Genomic DNA, 22,482 nt, shown 5'->3' on the forward strand with positions numbered 1-22,482 from the left:
TCCAGTTATACAGGGTATTGGTGAGGCCACACCTAGAATACTGTGTACAGTTTTGGTTTCCATATTTAAGAAAGGATATACTTGCTTTGGAGGCAGTTAAGAGAAGGTTCACTCGGTTGATTCCGGAGATGAGGGGGTTGACATGAGGATAGGTTGAGGACTCATTGGAATTCAGAAGAATGAGAGGTGTTCTTATCGAAACGTAAAAGATTATGAGGGGGCTTGACAAGGTGGATGCAGAGAGGATGTTTCCACTGATAGGGGAGACTAGAACTAGGAACTAGGGGGCATAATCTTAGAATAAGGGGCCGCCCATTTAAAACTGAGATGAGGAGGAATTTCTTCTCTCAGTGGGCCATAAATCTGTGGATTTCGCTGCCTCAGAAAGCTGTGGAAGCTGGGTCATTGAATAAATTTTAAATAGCGATAGATAGTTTCTTAACTGATAAGGGAATAAGGGGTTCTGGGGAGCGGGCAGAGAAGTGGACCTGAGTCCATGATCGGATCAGCCATGATCGTATTAAATGGCGGAGCAGGCTCGAGGGGCCGTATGGCCTTATCCAGCTCCTATTTCTTATGTTCTTATACTTATGGCAGCTCCATTGAAACGGAACTCACCATAAGTATGAATGGGAATCCCCCCATTTTGATTGGTTGGGCCGGCCCACATGATCCCGTGATGTGTATGAAACCCTTACACTCCTGTGATTCGCATAGAGGCCCAGGACCACAAGTCTCCGAACCTCCGGGACCACCTGGTACTTTCATAGAAATTTTTGCAGTCTGAGGCATCCGTCTGTGGGAAGCCTCCAACCGCAAATTCTGGACCGTTATTTTCATTTAGGCAGAATGGCCTTGAATTTCTTCCGTGTTTTCGCCCAGAGACACGCGTAACTTGCGCACAAATCAATTACCTGGCTTAAAAGATCGCAGAATTTTGAGCGTAATGAGATGAAACTTTAATTTTCTGGTTTAAAGAAGAGAAAAACATAGTGTGAGTTCAGTGTTTATTGGGCTCCAATTGTTTACGTTATACACTCTTTTACATTTATGAGATTGGCAAGAAATTTGAGAACTCGAAATCGGCAGAATGGGCAGATATTTGTGTCTAACATCTGAGTTGCACCATTGAGGAAATTCCAGACCTTTATAGGCCACTGATGTTTGTTCTTCATATTCCCATGAAGTAGATTTAAACATTGTTTTTAATTTGGCAGATTTCCAAGGAAAAGGATTTGCCGTGAAGTGTTGATGAAAGTATGGATCTTAGTGGATTGAGTTTCAACGTTCCCCTTGTCTTCATAGATGTGAATTTTATTGCTGTTTGACTTGCAGGTTCTAAACTTGGTCCAGTCATACGTCACGCTGCGCGTCCCTCTCTTCGTCTCCTATGTCTTCCACTCGGCGGCCACGGTTGGCGGCTGGCAGCACTTTGACCTGCAGTCCGAACTGAAACTGACCTTTGTCTACGATACCGCCATCTTGTGGCAGGATGGTATCGGCAGCCCTCCCGAGGCAGAGCTACAAGGTATTTCAAAAGAAAATCTGGCTCTAGAATTGCTTGGAATACAGAGTACCTGCTCTCAAATCATCTTTGAAGGACTCTTACTGTTTTGTTTGTTGGCTTATTGTAATCAACAGTTTTGATTCGTAAGCACACTACGTCCAGAAAGGTACTCCAGTATTGCCGGGACCACTATTTGTGGGTGTGGGGACGGACTGCCCGCTGAGAGAAATTATGTTTCAGTTCCAGCTATTTCTGGGCAGGGACTGATCAAGTTTTTGATGCCTATGTATATATTGAAGCAAACTGGTGCCACAACACTTAATAAGAAAGGACACGCAGCCAATATTTAAATATAAGACACAATCATCAAACCAAAAACAAAAGTTGAACAGCTCCCACCCTGGAGTTTCTGTTTTTGACACGCTGAAGTCTTGCCCTACTCAGGGAAAGATTTCAACCACTTATTGAGGCGAAATGGAATTTTTTTATTATGAATAAAATTGAATTGCTGGACGGCTTTGAGTTGTCTCAAACGCTGCTTCTCATTCCAACAAAGAAATCACGATCACCACCAGTCTGCCCCTGATTTGCATAAAATGTCTGTTGAAGATGAAAGCATTATTACTCCTGTGGGGGTGGGGGGGTGCTGTTGATAAACAGGTAGCAATGATACACCAGTACAATCATTCTTACATTGAGCTTAATCTAACTACTGCCTAAAAACACTCCCCACCACATCCAAAGAAAATCAGTCTCTGGTGCATATTGATAAATGCGAATAAAGGGCCAGGGCTTTACAGGCAGTCACCTTGATCTTGATACAAGGTTACATGTATGAGATTTAAGCTAAGACCATGTCAACATTTAAGAATATGTTAGATAGATAGTTGAAGGAAGGGGAATAAAGAGATATGGAACAGGCAGGCACACTGCTGATTTGGCCAAACGGCCTGTTTCCGTGGTATAATTTCCAAGTAACGTCTACGTAATATGCTAAAACAGTACTTCCAGCCATTGTACTGAAGGACTACCAGGTTGGCCTGTGTAGTAAGATTGTGCTGCTCCAGAAGTTATATCTGCTACCACTGAACTTGTTACAAAATGCTCTTGTTTTACATTTTTACATTTTATTTTATTAAAACTAACTTTAAAAAAATTGTTATGCTGGACTCATACCACTGTTAAACAGATCATATCACTGGGTAAAACTGGTTTGTGAGACACATTACAATAGTAACACTGACCCTTTAAAGACTCATGGTGTGGTAAAATCTGTCTTGGGCCGTAGCGCAGCCTGTTTTACACATCACCCAAATTTATTTTCTATGGAAGTAGGGCGGAGTGTAAAATGGGCTTCTGACTCGCTATCGCCTGTTTTACATGATCAGTTTCATCCCCTAGTTTTCAATTTCTGACATCATGCTTTGGAACATGCCGAAAGATAAATTATTAACATAAGAGAAGGGATATATCAACAATATAGGGAAGGAAAATGTGTAAATGTTTAACTGTAATATATCTTTGAAAGTTTGGCATTATTATTGGAGCCATAGTAAGGTAGATAGGATCCCGAACATGTAATATCTTTCTTTAAACATATTCAATTAAAAACTTATGCCTAATAAGGTTCCAAGAATAATGGACTTAAGTTCAAACAGGTTAATGTCTATGTTTAAATAGCGCAGAGATGAATTTTTTACGAGAGCATTAAGTGATCCGATGAGAACAGTTACAACTGTTATTTCTGCCTTATTAGTTATAGGTGATATCTGACTTCCCCCCCACAGACACACAGACACTGCTATCCCATCCCTCATATATCCTGTTTAGAATTGGCAGTTTCATTTAATTGTAGTCAATGCCCGTTACATTTTTTTCTTCATTCTTGGGATATGATTGTTGCTGGCAAGGCCAGCATTTACTGCCCATTCCTAATTGCTTTTGAGAAGGTGGTGTCCACCTTCCTGAACCGCTGCAGTCCATGTGGAGAAGGTGCACAAGAACATTCCATCCAGCTGAGTTGAATAGGAAATCTCACATGTCCATCACTATTCAGATCGAGTGTTCAAGACTGAAATAGAGACAAAAGCAAAATACTGCGGATGCTGGAATCTAAAATAAAAACACAAAATGCTGGAAATCTCAGCAGGCCAGGCAGCATCTGTGGAGAGAAACAGAGTTAATGTTTTAGGTCTGTGACCTTTCGTCAGAATTAGAAAAGTTCTAGATGTAACAGATTCTTGAGGAAGTGCAGGGGCACTGAAAGGGGGAGGGGAGGAAAGAACAAAAGGGAAGGTCTGTGATAGGGTGCACATGCAAGAAATAGAACAGACACTGTTGAGGGCCATGTTAACCACGGTGGAGGGGAATCCTCGGTTGCGGTAAAAGGAAAACATATTAGAGGCACTAGTATGGAAGGCGGCGTCGTCAGAGCAGATGCAACGGAGACGGCGAAACTGGGAGAATGCAATATCATCATAGGCAGCCCCTCGGAAACGAGGAAGACTTGCTTCCATTCTTAGCATGAGTTCTTAGGTGGCTGCACAGTCTAATACGAGAACCACAGTCTCTGTCACAGGTCGGACAGATAGTTGTTGAGAGAAAGGGTGGGCAAGGAGCCTGGTCAGTGGGGATGTTGCACTTTATCAGGGAGACTTTGAGGGTGTCCTTGTAACATTTCCTCTGCCTACCTTTGGCTCGTTTGCAGTGGACAAGTTCCGAGTAGAGCGCTTGCTTTGGGAGTCTCGTGTCTGGCATGCAGACTATGTGGCCTATCCAGCGGAGTTAATCAAGTGTGGTCAGTGCTTCAATGTTGGCCTGGACGAGTACGCTAATGTTTGTGCATCTGTCCTCCCAGGGGATTTGCAGGATCTTGCGGAGACATCGCTGGTGGTATTTCTCCAGCGACTTGAGGTGTCTACTCTACGTGGTCCATGTCTCTGAGCCATACAGGAGGGCAGGTATTACTACGGCCTTGTAGACTATGAGCTTGGTGACAGTTTTGAGGGACTGATCTTCAAACACTCTTTTCCTCAGGCGGCCGAAGGCTGCACTGGCGCACTGGAGATGGTGTTGGATCTCATCATCAATGCCTGCTCTTGTTGATCGGAGGCTCCCGAGATAGGGGAAGTGGTCCACGTTGTCCAGGGCCACGCCGTGGATCTTGATGTCTGGGGGTCAGTGCTGTGCGGCAAGGCCAGGCTGGTGGAGAACCTTTGTCTTACTAATGTTTAGCATAAGGCCCATGCTTTCATACGCCTCGGTAAATACGTCAACTGTGTCCAGCAGTTCAGACGCATGTGTACACAGACGCAGGCATCGTCCGCGTACTGTAACTCGACGACAGAGGTCTTGGACCTGGCCTGGAGATGTCGAAGGTTGAACAGCATCCCACTGGTTCTGTAGTTTCGCACCACTCCAGCGGGGAGCTTATCAACTGTGAGGTGGAGCATGGCAGCGAGGAAGATTGAGAAGAGAGTTGGGGCGAGTCCTTACAGGATGCGGGGTGGGTGGAAGTGTCGTCCAGGTAGCTGTGGGAGTCAGTGGGCTTATAATGAATGTTTGTCAATGGACTAGCCCCAGAAATGGAAATAGAGAAGTCGAGGAAGGGAAGGGAAGAGTCGAAGAAAGACCATGTGAAGGTGAGGGAAGGGTGGAAATTGGATGCAAAGTGAATGAAATTTTCTAGTTCAGGACGAGAGCAGGAAACGGCACCAATACAGTTATCATTGTACTGGAAAAAGAGGTGAGGGAGAGGACCAGAGTAGGACTGGAACAAAGAAGGTTCCACATACCCCACGAAAAAGACAGGCATAGCTAGGACCCATGCGGGTTCCCATTTAATTTGGAGGAAGTGAGTGGAGTCAAAGGAGAAGTTGTTCAATGTGAGAACAAGTTCAGCCAGGCGGAGGAGGGCGGTGGTGGATGGGCCTCTGCTCGAGGAAGAAGCAGAGCGCCCTCAGGCCATCCTGGTGGGGGATGGAAGTGTAGAGGGATTGGATGTCCATGGTGAAAAGGAGACGGTTGGGGCCAGGAAATGGGAACTGTTAAAGTGATGGAGGGCATTGGAAGAGTCGAGGATGTAGGTCGGAAGAGACTGGACTAGGGGAGAAAAAATAGAGTCAAGATCGGAAGAAATAAGTTCCGTGGGGCAAGAACAGACTGAAACGATGGGTCTACCAGGGCAGTCCTGTTTGTGGATCTTGGGAAGGAGGTAGAAGCGGAACTATGAGGTTGGTGGCTGTGGAGGGACGATCTCCAGAGGAGATGAGGTCAGTTACAGTCTGGGAAATTATTGCTTGATGTTCAGTAGTGGGGTCATGGTCCAGAGGGAGGTAGGAGGAGGTGTCAGAGAGTTGACAATCAGCCTCTGCAAGTTAGAGGTCAGTTCGCCAAACCTGAAATAGAGACATACATTTGGAATTTTGGGGTCTACCACTTTGTAAGTTGTGTATATCTAATACTCTAATTGGTTTCACATTGCACCTTCGAACTAATTGACTGAGACAATCTATTGAGTGTCAAACAATAGACCACTTCAACAAAGATAAGTACAGAGGAGTACAGGGGGCATTCTGCTCAGCTAGTGTGCAAGCAGCAGCAAAACAATTATCTGTTTGAGTCCAGGCTGTGCTTTTTAAAAGCTGTAAAAGATATTTTAAACAAGCAGTGGCTCCAACACTAACTGTTATCAAAAGCATGAATGGATTTTGCCTGTATTGTACCAGAGAACTGAAGAAAACAGTGAATAAAACACGATTAATAATCCTTCCGATTAGTCACAGTTCCTTAGTGGAGTACAGACTAATTCAGTGATTTCTTTAATATGATTGTGTGATACAGCTCCCTAATATCTGGAAACTTTGAATGAGGAACTGGATTGTTTTGACTACTTTGTGCAGGTGCCTTGTATCCAACCAGCATGAGAATCAATGAAGAAGGGCGACTCCTGGTTAATTTCAAGACAGAGGTCCGGTTCAGAGGCCAGTTTGTCATGTCTCACCCAGGTAAATAACAGTGGAGTTTAGTGATAAATCCCTTACACAGACATGTGTTAGTGATCCCACAAGAAAATCAATACATGGTTTAGTTAGATTGCGCAAGATGCTGACTGCTTGTTTCTGTGTGGCTGGCAGCCTGGAAATGCTCAGATTCAAACCCATGTGAAACGTACATGTTTCAAACCGATCCTTAAATTTGACAGTGTCAGTCATATAAAGAAAGATCACTGCCATGATGTGTGTTATGGACACAAATAATGTATTTGTTAAAGGTGCTTATAATGGACGATGTGTAAAAATGTCATTATCATCATCACCAAAGGCAGTCCCTCGAATCGAGGATGACTTGTTTCCACGTCAAAAAGTTCACAGGTGTTTCAATGAAGGACCTAAAATTCCAGGTCCCGAACTAAATCTTGAAATGTGGAAGATGCCTATGTGTGGATTTTTTTAACGTTTGGTGGTCGTTGTACACCAGCCACCACATGGGCTTGACAGAGCTAGGTCTTGGTCCAGTAGCAAGGATTAACCAAGACGACTGGAGACCTGCTCTGCTGCATGGACCTAGTGTGCACACATATTGCAGTGTGGACTGGACCGTGCTGCCCCTGGGCACTCATCTCTCCTGGGCCCCAAACTCACGCCTCTCCTGGACCTCGATTACGTCCCTCTGCAATCTCTCGCTACTCCTTCGCCCTGACCTCGCCGCTCCTGCTGTATCTGCCATGCTCCAATCACCGACCTGGATCTTGGTGATGTCCCTTTTCACTGCCATTGCTCTCCTGCTCCAGCACGTGCTGCTCGCTGGAGTGGTATGCAGCCACACTGCCCCTTCCGCTCCCCAGTCTGCTCCGATGGTGCTCGTAGGCCGGGGGCCACTCAGCCTGCTGGGCTAGACCGTCACGCTGCTCCTTCCACTCCCCGGCCTGCTTCGATGGTGCTCGCGGGCCACTCAGCGATGTAAAAATGTAAGCTGGGTGTGGATAACAAGCACTTTGCTGACACCTAAGTATGAAACAAATCCTCCATTTTACTTCCTGTAACAGCTGCAGCAACAGTTGCCAGTAACCAAGTCTTATTTCTATTGATACTTGTATTCATTACCTAAAAACATGACCAGAGAAAAGAAACTAATTCTTAATGCTGCATGTCCTAATTAGGTTTCGTATGTACGTGCACTTATCATTGCAGTTGGTTCTACTCTTTACTAGTGGAGACTGAAGTAATATCTGTGCTGCTTTGTGTTCCAGGTACGTCACTGGCTTCGATGATAATGTCTGCTGATCACCCTGGCCTCACCTTCACTCTCAGCCTAGTGCGCAGTGAGCCAACCTACAACCAGCCAACACAGCAGTGGAGTTTCATTTCTGACTTCGCTGTAAGTTCACTACCTCGATTCAGGAAAACTCTCATCATTGGCCTACCCGTCCTGACTCCCTATATTCTCCTCACTATATGACTGCCTTCATGGAGGGCAGACTGCCGCCAACTTCCCAAAGCCACTGCCTGTGCTCAATGCTGCAAATTTAAAATTCTCATCCTTGTGTTTAAGTCACCCACTACCCGCCAAACTCTTTGCTTTTCTGACTCCTGGGTCTTGTGCATCCCCCCTTCCTTCACCGCATCCTTGTTGGCTGTGCCTTAAATTGCGTAAGCCCCACACTTTTCCTTCTTGGGCTTGGCATTCGTTGCTTTTCTTATGCATCTGTGAAGTGCCTTAAAGTGTTTTTCTACAGTAAAGGTGCTATATAAATGCAAGATGTTATTCTTGTGTCAGGCTCTTTCTCTCTCCTGCGACAGTTGGAACTGGTGCTCTCCACTCTCCCGTCCTTATATATATCAGTAATTAAATTTTAGCAATGTTGTTGCCAATTTAAGTGTATCTAAGGATTAAGTCATGGCAGGAGAGCTCGGACACGATATGCTCCTCCTGTACCATGTGGGAAGTCAGGAACACTTCCGGTGCCCCTGATGACTACGTGTGCGGGAAGTGTGTCCACCTCCAGTTCCTGACGGACCGCGTTGCGGAGCTGGAGCTGCGGGTGGATTCACTCTGGAGCATGCACGATGCTGAGAATGACAAGAATAGCACGTTTAGTGAGTTTATATTACCACAGGTAAACAGTCCACAACCAGATAGGGAATGGAAGACCAGCAGGAAGAGCAGTGCAGGGAAGGTAGTGCAGGGGGCCCCTGCAGTCAGCCCCCTGCAAAACAGATACACCGCTCTGGGTACTGTTGAGGGGGATGACTCATCAGGGGAGAGCAGCAGCAGCCAAGTTCATGGCACCGTGGCTGGCTCTGCTGCACAGGAGGCCAGGAAAAAGAGTGGGAGAGCGATAGTGATAGGGGATTCAATTGTAAGGGGAATAGATAGGCGTTTCTGCGGCCGCAACCGAGACGCCAGGATGGTATGTTGCCTCCCTGGTGCAAGGGTCAAGGATGTCTCGGAGCGGGTGCAGGACATTCTGAAAAGGGAGGGTGAACAGCCAGTTGTCGTGATGCATATAGGTACCAACGATATAGATAAAAAACGGGATGAGATCTTCCAAGACGAATTTAGGGAGCTAGGAGTTAAATTAAAGAGTAGGACCTCAAAAGTAGTAATCTTAGGATTGCTACCAGTGCCACGTGCTAGTCAGAGTAGGAATCGCAGGATAGCTCAGATGAATACGTGGCTTGAGAAATGGTGCCGAAGGGAGGGATTCAAATTCCTGGGACATTGGAACTGGCTCTGTGGGAGGTGGGACCAGTACAAACCAGATGGTCTGCACCTGGGCAGGATCGGAACCAATGTCCGAGGGAGAGTGTTTGCGAGTGCTGTTGGGAAGGAGTTAAACTAATATGGCAGGGGGATGGGAACCTATGCAGGGAGACAGAGGGAAATAGAAGGGGGACAGAAGCAAAAGATAGAAAGGTGAATAGTAAAAGTGGAGGGCAGAGAAACCCAAGGCAAAAAGCAAAAAGAGCCACATTACAGCAAGATTCAAAAGGGGCAAAGTGTGTTAAAAAGACAAGCCTGAAGGCTCTGTGCCTCAATGCGAGGAGTATTCGGAATAAGGTGGATGAATTAACTGCGCAGATAGCAGTTAACGGATACGATGTGATTGGCATCACGGAGACATGGCTCCAGGGTGACCAAGGCTGGGAACTCAACATCCAGGGGTATTCAGCATTTAGGAAGGATAGACAGAAAAGAAAAGGAGGTGGGGTGGTGTTGCTGATTAAAGAGGAAATCAATGCAATTGTAAGGAAAGACATTAGCCTGGATGATGTGGAATCGGTATGGGTGGAGCTGCGGAATTCCAAAGAGCAGAAAACGCTAGTGGGAGTTTTGTATAGACCACCAAATAGCAGTAGTGAGGTTGGGGACAGCATCAAACAAGAAATAAGGGATGTGTGCAATAAAGATACAGCAGTAATCATGGACGACTTTAATCTACATATAGATTGGGCTAACCTAACTGGTAACAATGCAGTGGAGGAGGATTTCCTGGAGTGTGTTAGGGATGGTTTTCTAGACCAATATGTCGAGGAACCAACCAGGGAGCTGGCCATCCTAGACAAGGTGATGTGTAATGAGAAGGGACTGATGAGCAATCTTGTGCGAGGCCCTTTGGGGAAAAGTGACCATAATATGATAGAATTCCTTATTAAGATAGAGAGTGACAAAGTTAATTCGGAAACTAGGGTCCTGAACTTAAGGAAAGGTAACTTCGACGGTATGAGGTGTGATTTGGCTAGAATAGACTGGCAGAGGATACTTAAAGGGTTGACGGTGGATAAGCAATGGCAAACATTTAAAGATCACATGGATGAACTTCAGCAATTGTACATCCCTGACTGGAGTAAAAATAAAACTGGGAAGGTGGCTCAACCATGGCGAACAAGGGAAATTAATGATAGTGTTAAAACCAAGGAAGAGGCTTATAAATTGGCTAGAAAAAGCAACAAACCTGAGGACTGGGAGAAATTTAGAATTCAACAGAGGAGGACGAAGGATTACATTAAGAAAGGGAAAATAGAGTACGAGAGGAAGCTTGCAGGGAAGATAAAAACTGACTGCAAAAGCTTCGATAAATATGTGAAGAGAAAAATATTAGTAAAGACAAACATGGGTCCCTTGCAATCAGATTCAGGTGAATTTATAATGGGGAACAAAGAAATGGCAGACCAATTGAACCAATGCTTCGTTTCTGTCTTCACAAAGGAAGATACAAATAACCTTCCAAATATACTAGGGGCCAGTGGGTCCAGTGAGAATGAGGAACTGAAAGATATCCTTATTAGGCGGGAAATTGTGTTAGGCCGATAAATCCCCGGGTCCTGATAGTCTGCATCCCAGAGTACTTAAGGAAATGGCCCGAGAAATAGTGGATACATTGGTGATCATTTTCCAACAATCTATCGACTCTGGATCAGTTCCTATGGACTGGAGGGTAGCTAATGTAACGCCACTTTTTAAAAAAGGAGGGAGAGAGAAATGTTGGAATCAATCTTTAAGGATGAAATAGCAGCGCATTTGGAAAGCAGTGACAGGATCGGACCGAGTCAGCATGGATTTATGAAAGGGAAATTATGCTTGACGAATCTTCTGGAATTTTTTGAGGATGAAACTAGTAGAGTGGACAGGGGAGAACCAGTCGATGTGATGTATTTGGACTTACAAAAGGCTTTTGACAAGGTCCCGCACAAGAGATTGGTGTACAAAATCAAAGCGCATGGTATTGGGGGTAATGAACTGACATGGATAGAGAACTGGTTGGCAGACAGGAAGCAGAGAGTCGGGATAAATGGGTCCTTTTCAGAATGGCAGGCAGTTACTAGTGGGGTGCCACAGGGCTCAGTGCTGGGACCCCAGCTCTTTACAATATACATTAACGATTTGGATGAAGGAATCGAGTATAATATCTCCAAGTTTGCAGATGACACTAAACTGGGTGGCGGTGTGAGCTGTGAGGAGGATGCTAAGAGGCTGCAGGGTGACTTGGACAGATTAGGTGAGTGGGCAAATACATGGCAGATGCAGTATAATGTGTATAAATGTGAGGTTATCCATTTTGGGGGCAAAAACACGAAGGCAGAATATTATCTGAATGGCGGCAGACTAGAAAAAGGGGAGGTGCAACAAGACCTGGTGTCATGGTTCATCAGTCACTGAAAGTGGGCACGCAGGTACAGCAGGCGTTAAAGAAGGCAAATGGTATGTTGGCCTTCATAGCTAGGGGATTTGAATATAGGAGCAGGGAGGTCTTACTGCAGTTGTACAGGGCCTTAGTGAGGCCTCACCTGGAATATTGTGTTCAGTTTTGGTCTGCTAGTCTGAGGAAGGACGTTCTTGCGATTGAGGCAGTGCAGCGAAGGTTCACCAGACTGGTTCCAGGGCTAGCTGGGCTGTCTATGTTTCTATGTTTCCATGTTTTGGGATTGCATTCCATAATTCTTTGCACTGGTTCACAGTGACTGAATAAGTTGCATTACAATTGAAATAAAGAGATTTCAGGATTTTCTGGGTTTTTTTCCAGTCTTTCAGGGATCATAACCTATGATTGCATCCATTTATCTGTGAAAATCACAACTCAGTGGCCTTTCGTGATTGGTTCCAGTGTTTAAAGGAAGTGCCCCATCTAATGCTGGGTCAAGAATTGGTAAAGTTCTCCAAATAAAAGCAATGAAGTTGAAATTCCTGTCAAAAGAACGAACTGGCATGTGTGCAATGCGTTTCATGTTTTCAGCCTGTCCTAAAGAACTTCACAGCCAATGAAGTGTGGTCGATGTTGCGACGTAGGAATACATGGCAGACAATTTGTGCCACAAACAGCAATGAGATAAATAATCAGATAATCTGTTTTAGTGATTAGTGCTGATGATTGAGGGATAAATATTAGCAAGAACACTGGGGGAAACTCCCGTGCTCTTCTTCGAACACTGCCATTGACTCTTTTATATCCACCTTAGAGGGCAGACATCTGGTTTAGCATCTCATCCAAAAGACAGCACTCCCTCAGCACTGCACTGGAGTGTCAGCCTAGATTATGCATTCAAGTCTCTGAAGTGCAGATGAACACATGACGTTCTGACTCAGAGGTGAGAGTGCTACCACTGAGTGAAGGATGCTGGGACTTGAGGCATAGCCCTCAAAATTCAATATTACAAAATACTTAGAGGAGGAAGGCCATCCATCCAGAAGACCCTATAGTATCTGTATCTGATTGTTTCTTAAATGATTCCAGAATTTTCACTCCGCTATTCTACAGTAAAACACTAACACGAGTTACAGCCACAGTTGCAGGGTGTTTCTTTTTCATTCTACTCTGATTCTTAGCTCTCAGAACTTATAGTGGGAAAGGATAACACGTGGCATAAAATTTAGGCTTAACCCAGTGTCAGTTTTATTATGCAACAAAAAACGACTAAAACTACAGGACTAGGCTGCTGAGAGAAATTTGACTTTAGACATACAATCACCAAGATTCGTGGTCCTTGATTCCGTAACTGCTGTTTCTTCTTCCGGCTGTTCTCTGCAGCTTCTGTTCCTTTTCTGCTGCTTCTTCTGTCTTCCTGTCCTTCTTGTGTTGCCTGTCCTTCTTCCTGTCCTTCTTCTCCTGAGCTGCTTTTTTCTCGCATATTTATCTAGGTTTTGAAAAAGTTTCCCCGCTGGGCCGAGATTCGATTATCGATGTGGTGATCTGTTTAACTGGTTGTGGTGATGAGTTTGAATGGCTACAATTTGCACACTGAGTCGACAATGCAAAAGATATTTTCTTATGCTGAATGCTGTTATCCAAAAATTTGCATTCCGTGGAGTCCTTTGATGTCCAGTCTTTTTGCAGACTCGATGTCTCCAGTGGCTGTTTTCCCCACCCTGGTCAATCAAGTTCAGGGCCTCACGTAACAACTCCATTGAAGTCAGTTTTATGTTCTTGACCACCGAATGTCCTTAATCGTCCAGCTTAATTAAAAAAACTTGTATTAATTTTTAGTTCATGGTCTGTGTTTTTCTGAAGATTAGTAATTTACAATCCCTCCTTTTAATGTCTCTTATAATAAACTCAGAGACATTATTCTGAGCGGTGTCTTCTTTATCCACGAACGTTTTGGGTGATTGCAGCCTTCAATCAAATCTCCCCATTACATTTCTTTTTACACACAAAACCCAATGTTTTTATTATACAACAGTGTTTCTTACAACAAAACCATGTTTGCCTTAATCTGACTTCGGTTTATACCATTTTTACAAACACTTCGGCCTGGGTTTACTTTAATAAACCTTCCAGATTCCCTTCCCTCATCCTTTTTTTTACTTTACACAAGACATTAGATACAACACTATTATCAACTGTACAATTACTAATGAGTGTGATACGATTCGAACCCAGGGGGGGATTTCAATATTGAGTCCCAGATCCCATTGAGGAGGTGCCATCATTTCCTTGATTTCTCCCCTTACTTTATCATTCTCCTGGTGTAACATGTAATAATGTTTGTGGGACAGCTCGATGTTCTTTAATAGTTCAGTCAGATGTTCGGGTAACAGCGGGATATCGTATCCAAAACGCGATATGTATACCTGGAGATTTGGTAAAGTACCGTTGACTGTGATACTTATGTGTTTGTGGTCTAAAATAGGAATTATCCTTTCTTGTGCTACTTGTGTCTCTACCTGGGGTTTGAAACAAAAGGTAGAATCCCTCACTGGGCACCAAGTGTCCTGGTGAACTCTATATACCGACTTTTGCTGGTGGTGACACAGTATGTCCCATCTCCCTTGTATGTAACTTGTGGCAGAACATGGTCGTGAGCCATCACTTCCATGATACAGCTTATAGGCTGCCCGTCCTCGTACTTGAACCCACATAACAGCCGGTCGAAAGAGTTCAGATGATAAGGGCACAATATCACATGTGTACCCCCTCTCTGGCATCCCTCCAGACTAGCACCGGTTATCGGCCTCAGTTTTGGCTGAGCCCGTTTTTCAGCGCCGCCTATGTACGTTCCGAGATGCGTCGAAAAAAAAATGTTGGAACTTTGGCCGCTGTCTAGCCTCTTCACTGCAGTCGCGTAGCGTGGCCAGTTGTTTTGTGCTGGAAAATGTGCCGGGAAGTCTACACATGCTCAGTGGTGATTAGTGATGTCGGGTGCATGCGCAGTAGCGCTGCTAGTCTGCGAGTTGGCAATTGGCCATTAAAGAGCTGCTTGTGTCTTCGCGACCGAATATCTGAAGTAGAATGTCTTGCTTTCTTGTTATTCATCAATTCACTCAGAGGTTATGTGTTAATGCTCTCGCTCGTAAAGCTAGCTAGGATACAGAGAAAGACAATAAGAGATGATTCTCATATGCAAGCAATGTGGAGAGAGACAGAGCTGAACTTTGCTTCATTGAAGAAAAGATTAAAAGAGGGAGGGGAGAACATGAATCCTATCCTTAAAATTCTGAGAAGCACTAATTATATGCTATTTATTTGGATTGAACTCTGGGCAGAGTGAGACTAGAAATTGGAAGTTTTTTTGGCAGCTCCCTCCCTCCCTTTCCCCGCTTCCCCCCAGCCCCCCGCCCCTACCCAGCCTCTCCGTTGATTTGCTTGCAGCCTCTCTGTTGAATCCCTCTATGCCGACCAGTTCAATCGCTCCCGCCCCTAGCCCAGGCCAAGTGACCTCCTGGAGCGTTGTCCTACCCCTAGCCCAGGCCCAGTAGCCTCCCGGTGCATTGTCCTGCTCCTAGCCCAGGCCGAGTGGCCTCCTGGTGCGTTGTCCTGCCCCTAGCCCAGGCTCAGTGGCCTCCCGGTGCATTGTCCTGCTCCTAGCCCAGGCCAAGTGGCCTCTCGGTGTGGTGTCCCGCCCCTAGCCCAGGCCGAGTGGCCTCCCGCACCGGCCCGCTGCCTTCCCGGGCTGAGTACAGAAAGATGAATTGCAGTTTGAAGATAAAGGTAGGACTTTAATTTTTTATTTCTTATAGAATTGTTAGTAGTTTTTGTTTGCAAATATTGCTAAGGGTAAGGCTTGTTGGTTTAGGTGCAGGTCCTCGCCGCTTCCCGCCCCTAGCCCAGGCCGTATGGCCTCCGATGTACCTACCTGCACCGATTTCTTTATCGCTCCGCAAGAGTTTTCAGAAGTGGCCACATATGCTGGCCGAAAGTAGAAATGGAGGAACTATTAGCTGGCCAAAGTTGCCTAAATGGGCAGAACTGGTGTAAGTGGCTGGTAATGCCCCCTTTTGAGAAAAAAAAACTATCCTAAAAAGCTGGTGCAAATTGATTGGGGGAACTGGGGATTTTTAAGTTACGCCAGAAAAAACAACCTGCTCCAAAAAAACAGAGCAACTCCTGGCCAAAATTGAGCCCATTGAGTCTCCCAATTTTACCACATACTGCGGGGTTTTATGATGTTTCACATGTATCCCGTTCCGAATTATCCCAATGTTTTCCACCCAGTATAACGGTACGGGTCATTGTGACTGATCCAACACTGGTATTCGAAGCACTTTCCCCATTGTGGATTGTTTATTCTGACCACAATTGACTGGGACTGGATACGCTTCGGAGGCTGACCGTAGCTGGCACGAATTCAGGAGGTTGTTATAGACATTCAATGCTTTTAGATGCTTGTTGCTGACCCACGATAGTACGTGGCCTTGTTTTAAATCCTCTAAATTACTGCGTCCTTCATTTAACAACCAAACTCCGTACATGACACATACATCATTCTGAGCAGTTTGATCTGATGCATTTCTATCTTCCTTGATTCAAGCATTGATGGTCTTAGTGTCTTTTTCCACGCGCATGGAAAAACACGTGACACTGTTAGTAACCCGGAGATTGCTACCTTTGAGGTCCTACCCTTTAATTTTCTTCCTAGCTCCCTGAATTCTTCCTGTAGGACCTCATCCCTCATTTTACCTATGTCGTTGGTCCCGATGTGGACCATGACCTCTAGCTGTTTACCCTCTCCAGCCCCCCCCCCCCCGCTCCCACCCGCCCCCCCCCCCCCCCCCAGGATGCTCTGCGTCCGTTCTGTGACATCCTTGACCCTGGCACCAGGGAGGCACAAAACCATTCGGGAGTCACGTCTACGGCCGCAGAAAAGCCTGTTCCCCTAACTATAGAATCCCCTATCACTAGGGCTCTTTTGTTCTTTGTCCCTCCCCTCTGTGCAGCTGAGCCACCCGTGGTGCCTTGGAATTGGCTCTGGCTGCACTCCCCAGAGACACCATCATCCTAACCGATACTCAGAAGTGAATAACGGTTTGAAAGTGAGATGGACTCATGGGGGGACTCCTGCACTACCTGCCTAGCACACTTACTACGTCTGGTGGTCACCCACTTCCCCTCCACCTGCACGCCTTCAAGCTGTATGGTGACCACCTTCTGAAACGTGCTATCTACATAGCTCTCAGCCTCGTGAATGCACCGTTTTGACTCCACCTGCTGCTCCAGCTCCAAAACGTGAGCTCGAGTAATTGAAGCCGGAGACACCTCCTGCAGACATGGTTGTCTAGGCTGTGCGAAGCGCCAGGACTTCCCACATGCTGCAGGACGTGGACTCCACGGGACTGAGCTGTGCTGCTATCCCTCTAGTAAGCCTTACCTAGTTTAAAATCTACTTAAAAAGAAATAGAGAAAAGAGAGCTACTACCAACTCACCTCACCAACCTCTGTGGCCCCCTGAACTCACCGACCTCTGTGGCCTCCAGACCTCTTGGCCTCCGAACTCCCGACGTCTCGGCCTCCAAACTCCCGACCTACTTAAAAAGAAATAGAGAAAAGAGAGCTACTTACCAACTCACCTCACCAACCTCCGAGGCCTCCGAACTCCCGGCCTCCGAACTCCCGACTCGCCGACCTCCCAGGACCTACTGACTTGCCGACCTCACAGGGCCTACTGATTCGCTGACCTCCCAACTCAGTCGCCGACCTCCTGACTCGCCAACTTGCCGTGTGTAAGGATTGTTTCGGTATCTCCCCGATCTCCCAATCCCTTAATGATAATGGCCATCCACAGGCTTATCCACAATGTCCACCTCATCTCGTATCCCTAGCTCGATTCGCTCCTATTAAGACAAAAATAATGAAAGAAAATTATTTTGCTCTGTGGGTCCTCCCCCTCACAGGTCCTTCAGTTATTCACGTGGAGTGTGGAGGCCCCGACCTGCGTGAGAACACCAGAGGCAGGTCCGGGCCATAAAAAGAGTGGTGTGGAGGTCTCGGGAAGCAGTGTGGATGCATACTACTCCAGGGAGCAGCGCGAGCTGGTGCAGGAGGACGACGGCAGCGAAGAGTGATATCATCAAGGTCCAGGTCGGTGATTGGAGCGTGGGCAGATGCAGCAGGAGCGGCGAGGTCGGGGCGAAGGAGCGGCGAGAGATTGTAGAGGGACGTGATCGGGGCCCCTGAGGCATGAGTTCGGGGCCAGGAGTCCTGGGGCAGCACGGGCCAGCCCACACTGCGATATGTGTGCGCACTGGGTCCGTGCAGCAGAGTTGGTCTCCAGTCTTGGGTAATCCTTACCACTGGACCAAAACCTAGTTCTGTTAAGCCCGTGTGGTGGCTGGTGTGCAACGGCCACCACACGTTAAAATTCCACGCACAGGCATCTTCCACCCTTGAGGATGTAGTTCGGGTCTTTCATTGAAACACCTGTGAACTCATCCTTTTTTGGTGTGGAAGCAAGTCATCCTCGGTTTGAGGGACCACCTATGATGACATACTTACCGAACACCTTTTTACGATCACTGCTTCCTCTCAAAGTTCAAGTTCGGTAACACCTTGAGGTCATTTCCATATTAAAGGACCTTTTTCGGTAATGTGCACTTCTGCTTAAAAGAAAAAGAACATCCATTGTGGCTTTTCTGCCCGCCCAATGGGTTCATTCATCAATTCTGACCCCCTTTCTGTTACTGAAGGAAAACATCCACTCAAATTCCAAACTTAAAATTTTCTTTAAAATTTTACAAATGCTCTGAATATTTATTCGACTCTTCACAGGGTCTTGCTTTCTGAAGTCTTGTACAGTGAGTTACCTTCCTTTTTTTCGCATATTAAAAGTTCGACAAACACATAACAATGGTAACAATCTGTGAAGCAACACCATGCATACCAATAGCTTACACATTTCAATGGTTCTCTCTTTCACGCATAATAGCAGCACACAGCCTTTTCTCCACTGGTCACATATTCTTGAATTGGTCGGGAACTTTTATTTTTAAAATACCAAATATATGTGATTGGCTCATGAACAGAACTAGAGGTTATTCACACAATTTAAACCAACCCACAATTCCACCATGGCCATAATAAAAATCTCGTTTACACAGGTTAACCAACTCGGGAGCAGCAAAGCAGCATTACAGACAGCTAAAGGCTAAGGTCCAACAAAAAGCCCGGGACCTAAAGAACAGGTGGTGGATGGAGAAAGCACAGGAGATTCAGCAGTTGGCCGACAGCCATGATGTGCGAGGATTCTTCATCGCAGTCAAGGCCACCTACGGTCCAAACACCCAAGGTCCCACCCCGCTGCTGGCCAAGAACAGGGAAACACTTATCAAGGACACCGAGCACTTCGAAGATCTCCTCAATCGAGACACTGCCTTTGACTCGAGTGTTCTCGACTCCATTCCGCAGCATGCTACCCGCCACCATCTCAGTGAAATCCCAATACTGGTAGAAAAAGCCATAAGACAGCTAAAAAACAACAAGGCTATGGGAGCGGATGGAATCCCTGCTGAGGCACTGAAGTGTGGCGGAGAGGCACTGCTGGCGCGAATACATGACTTCATCTCTCTGACTTCATCTCTCTCATCTGGAGGTAGGAGAGCATGCCAGGAGATCTTAGGGATGCAGTGATCGTGACCATCTTTAAAAAAGGGGACAAGTCCGACTGCGGCAACTACAGAGGAATCTCCCTGCTTTCAGCCACTGGGAAAGTCGTCGCGAGAGTCCTCCTCAACCTTTTTCTCCCTATGGCCGAGGAGCTCTTCCCGGAGTCGCAGTGTGGATTTCGTCCCCTCCGGGACACAACGGACATGATTTTTGCAGCGCAACAGCTGCAGAAAAAATGCAGGGAACAGCGCCAGCCCTTATACATGGCCTCTTCGACCTTACAAAGGCCTTTGACACTGTCAACTGCGAGGGTCTATGGAGCTTCCTCCTCCGTTTCAGATGCCCCCAAAAATATGTCACCATCCGCTTGCTCCACGACGACATGCAGGCCGAGATCCTTGCCAACGGATCCATCACAAACCCAATCCACGTCCGGACCGGGGTCAAGCAGGGCTGCATCATCGCCCCAACCCTCTTCTCAATCTTCCTCACCGCCATGCTCCACCTCACAGTTGACAAGCTCCCCGCTGGAGTGGAACTAAACTACAGAACCAATGGGAGGCTGTTCACCATTCGCCGTCTCCAGGCCAGGTCCAAGACCACCTGGACCGCGTACTCTGATGTTGAGCTACAGTACGCGGACGACACCTGCGTCTGTGTACACACAGAGGCTGAACTCCAGGACATAGTCGACACATTTACCGAGTCATGTGAAAGCATGGGCCTTACGCTAAACATCAGTAAGACAAAGGTCCTCCACCAGCCTGTTCTCACCGCACAGCACTGCCCCCCCAGGCATCAAGATTCACGGCGCGGCCCTGGACAACGTGGACCACTTCCCTTATCTCAGGAGCCTCCTATTCACAAGAGCAGACATTGACGACGAGATCCAACACTGCCTCCGGTGCACCAATGCAGCCTTCGGCCGCCTGAGGAAAAGAGTGTTTGAAGACCAGGCCCTCAAAACTGTCACTCAGCTCATGGTCAACAGGGCTGTAGTAATACCCGCCCTCCTGTATGGCTCAGAGACGTGGACCATGTGCAGTAGACACCTCAAGTCGCTGGAGGAATGCCACCAACAATGTCTCCGCAAGATCCTACAAATCCCCTGGGAGGATAAACGCACCAACATTAGCGTCCTCATCCAGGCCAACATCCCCAGCATTGAAGCACTGACCACATTTGATCAGCTCCGCTGGGCAGGCCACATAGTTCGCATGCAAGACACGAGACTCCCAAAGCAAACACTCTGCTCAGAACTCGTCCACGGCAAACGAGCCAAAGGTGGGCAGCGGAAACGTTACAAGGACACCCTCAAAGCCTCCCTGATAAAGTGCGACATCCCCACTGACACCTGGGAGTCCCTGGCCAAAGACCACCCTAAGTGGAGGAACTGCATCTGAGAGGGTGCTGAGCTCCTCGAGTATCGTCGCCGAGAGCATGCAGAAATCAAGCGCAGGCAGCGGAAGGAGCGTGCGGCAAACCAGGCTGCCCGCCCACCCTTCCCTTCAACCACTGTCTGTCCCACCTGTGACAGAGACTGTGGTTCTTGTATTGGACTGTACAACTCATGCGAAAAGTTGGAAGCAAGACTTCTTCAATTCCGAGGGACTGCCTATGATGATGATGAACCTCAATAATTCCAAATTATTCCAAATCAATCTCAAACTAACCAGTGCCAGTTGAAAAAAAACTACAGACACACAGACAAATAAACATCCACATGTTAGTAACTTTACCATTCACACTGAAACATCACACACAATACATTTCATAACTTTTCAAACATTTATAATAGCAAATTCTATGTTTTATTTCTCTCGGCACGAAAGTTAGAAGCTTACGTGTCGGGTCACCTTTTTAGACTCATAGAAATGCTTTTCTCTTTTTTTTCTTATACAAATGGTTTACTACCGTAAACACAATGCTTCCCTTTCCTTTTATCCCGATGCTTGGGCTTACGGAGGCTCGGGGGTGGAGATGGAGGAGACGTCCAGGGCACCCTAGGTTGCAGTACCCGACCACTCCGCCTTACTGCTCCGTCCCTTACCTCTCCATCATCATCATCCCACAGCATTGGTGGAAGGCTTACACTGATCAAATTCACTACAGTTCCTTGGGCCTTGGCCCGCTTTTTACTTTTCTCTCCGGGGTTGTACTGCTTACACTGGTTTATATGGAACTATTTTATACGTTTTGGCAGCGGGATCGCGTACACCATAGGGCTTGCCTTGTCTATTATGCTATATGGTCCTTTGTACAGTGGTTCAAATGCCCCTATTCTGGCATAATTCCTGACCATTACCTGATCCCATACCCTCCATTCCTGTGTAACCTGGGGTTCCAGCAGCAGTTTATTCTGCTGGTGCTGCCTGCCCATATTTTTGCCCAATGCAGCCCCTTCAGAGTATCATACAGAACTCTGACAAACCTGCCCCGTGTGACCTCTTTAACCTGCGTTTCGGTCAGGACTGGTGCTAGGATATGGGTCGGGGTCCTCTTTAGTCTCCCTGTCATCAGCACATGTGGGGAGTGTCCCGAACTTTTAGAGAGACTGGCTTGGTGATTCATCAGTATTAGGGATAGGATCTCATCCCATTTCTTCAGGGTATCTCCTATCTCCTTTCTAAGCCTCTCTTTTAAGGTAAGGTTTGTCCTTTCTACTGGACCTGACGATTGGGGGTTATATGCCACATGCCATTTCCCCTGTATCCCTAGCAGCTTTAGGGTGGCCTGCATTACTGCTCCGGTGAAATGACTCCCTTGATCTGATTCTACTAAAAGGGGCGGTCCCTATCAAGAAAATACTTCTCGCACCAGAATCTTTGCAGTGACTACTGCGGTGGCCGCCCTACAAGGAAAAGCTTCTACCCATTTTGTAAAGAGATCTATTAACACCAAGCAATATTTATTGCCTCTGCCTGAGGTGGGCAGTGGCCCAATGAAATCTATCTGTGCAGACTGTCATGACCCCTTGACCCGGCTTGTGTGTCCCAACGGAGCCTTTCTCCGGTGGAGGTTTGGATTGTTTGCGGCACATACCAGACAATTCTAACAATAATCCCTCACATCACTTCTAAGCCCAGACCACCACGGCTTCTACTCTCGTCCACGTCATTTCTGGCCCCGGATGTCCAGCTCCTGGACCCCCATGCGCTAG

The 22,482-nt window shown here is 46.7% G+C and overlaps 1 protein-coding gene across 3 annotated transcripts in view; it reads left to right on the forward strand.

The window, feature by feature from the left end:
• The window catches only part of LOC139247335 (FRAS1-related extracellular matrix protein 2-like), a 531,243-nt gene that overhangs the window by 484,953 nt on the left and 23,808 nt on the right, over positions 1-22,482 (forward strand). For 2 of the 3 annotated variants that reach the window (XM_070871607.1, XM_070871617.1), the window contains exons 17-19: positions 1,336-1,528; positions 6,409-6,513; positions 7,758-7,885. In XM_070871607.1, coding sequence (XP_070727708.1) covers positions 1,336-1,528; positions 6,409-6,513; positions 7,758-7,885 — 426 coding nt within the window. The remainder of the gene's footprint in view (positions 1-1,335; positions 1,529-6,408; positions 6,514-7,757; positions 7,886-22,482) is intronic. The other variant, XM_070871627.1, reaches the window with a different exon arrangement.

The sequence above is a fragment of the Pristiophorus japonicus genome, chromosome 2, assembly GCF_044704955.1.
Source record: "Pristiophorus japonicus isolate sPriJap1 chromosome 2, sPriJap1.hap1, whole genome shotgun sequence".
Taxonomy (NCBI): domain Eukaryota; kingdom Metazoa; phylum Chordata; class Chondrichthyes; family Pristiophoridae; genus Pristiophorus; species Pristiophorus japonicus.